This window comes from Populus trichocarpa, chromosome 7 (assembly GCF_000002775.5).
Source record: "Populus trichocarpa isolate Nisqually-1 chromosome 7, P.trichocarpa_v4.1, whole genome shotgun sequence".
Taxonomy (NCBI): Eukaryota; Viridiplantae; Streptophyta; class Magnoliopsida; order Malpighiales; family Salicaceae; genus Populus; species Populus trichocarpa.
Genome location: NC_037291.2, coordinates 14,926,560 through 14,930,280, shown reverse-complemented (window position 1 = coordinate 14,930,280; position 3,721 = coordinate 14,926,560). Strand labels below are relative to the sequence as shown.

Sequence of the window (3,721 nt, the reverse complement as noted above, 5' to 3'; positions counted from 1 at the left end):
GAATGCAATTTGCAGGACAAAATAATGCCCATGCTTTGTAACGCCTGTGGCCCTTTCACTTCACTTCAGGTATGGCTGACCCCTGTGTGAAAAAGAGTGCATTTTTTTAATATAATTATTATTATTATTGATTGATTGATTGATTGTGTGATGGATCTCTGTAATATAATTGATTGGGACTTTCCATCAAACACCAAGTCCATGTAATAATTTCTCGAAACTATACAGCTTGAATTAAGTTCAGAAATGTTTGCCATGAAGCTTTCCATTCTAGAAGTATCGATGCATTCATTTACAATTTGCTTCACGACAAGCTACAATCATTTACTGAAGATAAATTGTTCTTGCTATGTAAGAAGGGGGGGATGTAGCCTTTACGATCTAGAGACTATACGTAATGCTGACACACCCCCTATAACTAGGTTGGGATTTACAGTTCAACTACGGCATCTAAATGTGTGTTTATCGCAATGAACATCTCCTAAAACTCAGTTGTCTTTCCAGTTTCTTGAGTAGATTGAAGACAATCTGGACTGTGATTGAAAGAAATCGAAAGGAGTACCTGATCCCAACAACCTCCTAGAGCTTGGCGAATCAGACAGGAGAGGTTCGTAAACTGGATTTATGTTCTTGGATTGAGTAATTGATACTCGAGCAACATCTTTCAGGATCACTCGTTATTGTCGCTCGATATTCCCAAGAGACGATATTGGTCACCTAAACGTTCTGCTTGCTGAAGAGTATTGATTTTACTGGGTTTGTATGTATAACGGAAGTACTTTATAGCTAGAATTGGAACCATCCCAGCCGCAGCAATGAGCTGCAGTCTGGAAAATAGTAAATACATGAAGTGCCGTCTGGAAAATAGTTCCAGCTCATTTTCGAAGCTGCTCTCGGGTTTTTCAAGCTGCCAAATCCAGGGGTGAAGCGGTCGCTTCAAATCCCTTATAATAGTTCCAGCCCATATGAACTATCAAGAACTAGTTTTTTTTATAGAAACTATGCCACTCTCCACTCCTTGATCTGCCAACAAACAGCATAACTGCACAGAGATTGGAAAGTGGTTCTCTCTTTGGAATCCACTTTTGGGAGATGCTGCACTTTGGAATACCAAGGCTGTCATGTCAGCATTCCCAAAAGAGCTGGCACATTAAGATTTTCCTAAGTACATTCCAAGCTAAAATCTCTAATTTATTTCAACTCCTTGGCAAAGTTCCTGCATTTTACATTCCAGGCTAAAATCTCTAATTTATTTTACAGTTTCTTCCTCCACCAAACAAGATGGGAAAACGGGAAAAATCAGGCCTCATAAAACACTGGACAAGAAAAATGGTATCTTACAAGCAGCTAACAATATCTCTCATCTAGGCTTTGTTATAACAATTTCTTCATAAATCTTGTTTCCAGAAACCATGTACAAGTCTTTGATCGTGTCTTCATGTAGATCTGTTTCTCACAATTACAAATCTGAAGTGCGCTAATAGTCAAATCATGTATCTTACTATTAAGCATAAACCATTAACCAGCATTTAGTTTATTTAATGCTATCAAGTTTTGATAGAAATCCTAATGTTCCTAAAATTTAAATAGGTTTCATTCATGTCCAACAGCTAGAGAACACCTATTTTGAAACCATTAGCATAAACATTAGCATCCAAACATGGTAGAGGATTTGGTTTTAACAGGCTGGTGCCTGGCTGGAAGTACAACAGCAGTTCCTTTGCAGAAACAAGAAGCAGCTAGAGACAAGTTTTCAAACTCAAGTCAGTACATTAAGCATCCAGCTTATATTAATAAAATACGCAACGCAAACATGACATGACTGAGACATGACTTGCACACAGTAAAAAAAAGAAATACTCACTTCCAATACTATAATCAGCTGCCTGCAGTCCTTCTCTCCCACTAATGCCAACCCCAATGTCAGCTTGTTGTATCATTCTCATATCATTCCCACCATCACCAATTGCCAAAGTACTATAGTCACATGATTTTAAGATCTGTACAAGCTGCAAAAACAAGTTTACATATGTCAATCAATTATCCTTTCTAAAGTGATTGAGAGAGATCCAAATAAACATATTATATGGACATCCACAATAATTTAGAGAAAAAATTAACCATCATGCTGTTTTTATCTCTGCTAAGGAGGGATTGCGACGAAGATATTGCATAGTGCATATTGTTTACTGATAGCATAGAAACAGAAGATATAAAGGACTAGCCTAAATCTAGGGGTTCCAAGGTAAACAAGATGGAACAAAAAAAATGCGAGCTAGTTTACGCACCACGATTAATTTTATAAACTCTATATTAGTCCTGAATTTAACAACCATCAACTATCATATTAATAACCACATACCACGAACATCATACAAGGAAAATAAAACCTTTATCCTAAACTCTTACCAATGCTATAGTTAAAAATGCTTGCAATTTTTATCACACCAGTGACAGCAGAGGTTTTGTTTGTTTCAATAGAGGACCAATGTTTCATAATAAATTCTTCCATACAAAATGTGGGGACCTTGAGAATGATATCACCCATGTAATCAAAGCAAGGTGGTTGAAATAGAGAATCAAGATAGGAGTGCCGTGCCGTGCCGTGCAATCACAAAATTCCTATGAGGTTGATGAAAAGATTTGAGGGAGAGGCAAGGCAATGAAAGGGAAAAGATTTCGATATGATACGGAAACTTATACTTAACTAATTTGAAAATGAAAATTAAAAAAAAAATGATTTAATGCATTAAAAAATTGGAAGAAGAGAACCTGAACTGCTCCATGAGATTTTTAGGGAGGAAATTGAGGGGAGTGTATTTCCTATTCGAAATGCGATTATCGCAGAAAAGATCCCGTGTAGGCTGCGATTCATCATCGTTGATGTAGACGAACCGCTTCAGTTTCGTTGACTCTGTCATTGTACAATCACTTGATTGGTTCACATAATCAGCGACGACGACGACGCATTTCTTCTCGTAAGAACTTTGATGGTTGCTATTTTGTAATCCATTTCTAAATCAGGTTAGCTCTGTGTTCTACCAAGGAAGAAGGACATGAAGAGAGGAGTAGTTTTGAGTTGGGAAGTAGCAAAATGAGCCGTTGGAGGAAATTTCCTAATTTTGTATTATTTGGAACTTGGAAGAAGGCGAAGAAAGGAATATTCCAAGTCATTCCGGACCCGATTCGGTTATTGAGCCGGCCCCCATGGTAAAAGCTGTTCGGTTATGGCCATTGGTTTGGTTTGGGTGATTAACCACTCGTTAATATCTATTTGGGAACATAGTAAAAGTTGTGTTTCAAAGTGTTTTTTATTTAAAAATATATTAAAATAATATTTTTTATTTTTAAAATTTATTCTTAACATCAGCATATTAAAACAATATAAAAATATTAAAAAAATAATTTTAAACAAACAAAATTTTAAATTTTAAAAAAATTTATTTTGACTGCACTATCAAACGCTAAAGTGAAAGATGGGGGGTGGTTTGCATTTAGATGTAGAATTTAAAATTATATTGAACATTTTTTCTTAATGCAACTAGGATGATGATTTTTTTCTTGATCACTTAAATACTTGTATATAGCTCATGTTGTATCCAATATATGTCTGTTTTTTGTCATTGATTATGACAGTGTGTAGACATGATCAAAACATAGCATTCTATATATAAGATAACTTATTAATCTTAGGTATAAAAATCATTTACACAACTATCAC

General features: G+C 35.6%; 1 protein-coding gene across 3 annotated transcripts; it reads right to left on the bottom strand.

The window, feature by feature from the left end:
• Positions 1-234: 234 nt before the first annotated feature.
• On the bottom strand, positions 235-3,230 carry LOC7459959 (uncharacterized). 3 transcript variants are annotated; one of them, XM_024605243.2, is made up of 3 exons: positions 2,122-2,401; positions 1,865-2,009; positions 235-1,739 (listed from the first exon to the last, which is right to left on the bottom strand). In XM_024605243.2, exons 1-3 carry the CDS (start codon positions 2,197-2,199, stop codon positions 1,648-1,650), a joined length of 315 nt encoding a protein of 104 aa, XP_024461011.1. In that variant the 5' UTR covers positions 2,200-2,401; the 3' UTR covers positions 235-1,647. The 3 variants fall into 3 exon arrangements, 1 of the variants encoding a protein (XP_024461011.1); XR_002982853.2 differs by lacking the exon at positions 2,122-2,401 and adding an exon at positions 2,410-2,752 and having other exon boundaries at positions 235-2,009; XR_002982852.2 differs by lacking the exon at positions 2,122-2,401 and adding an exon at positions 2,773-3,230 and having other exon boundaries at positions 1,371-2,009.
• Positions 3,231-3,721: the final 491 nt, after the last annotated feature.

Excerpts from the sequence above, each read along its gene's own strand:
- LOC7459959 (XM_024605243.2), bottom strand. The coding sequence starts at position 2,199 with ATGCTATCAGTAAACAATATGCACTATGCAATATCTTCGTCGCAATCC. Across the intron at positions 2,010-2,121 it reads GAGATAAAAACAGCATGATG|CTTGTACAGATCTTAAAATC; the intron begins GTTAATTTTTTC and ends TTGTTTTTGCAG. Across the intron at positions 1,740-1,864 it reads AGCTGATTATAGTATTGGAA|CTGCTTCTTGTTTCTGCAAA; the intron begins GTGAGTATTTCT and ends ACTTGTCTCTAG.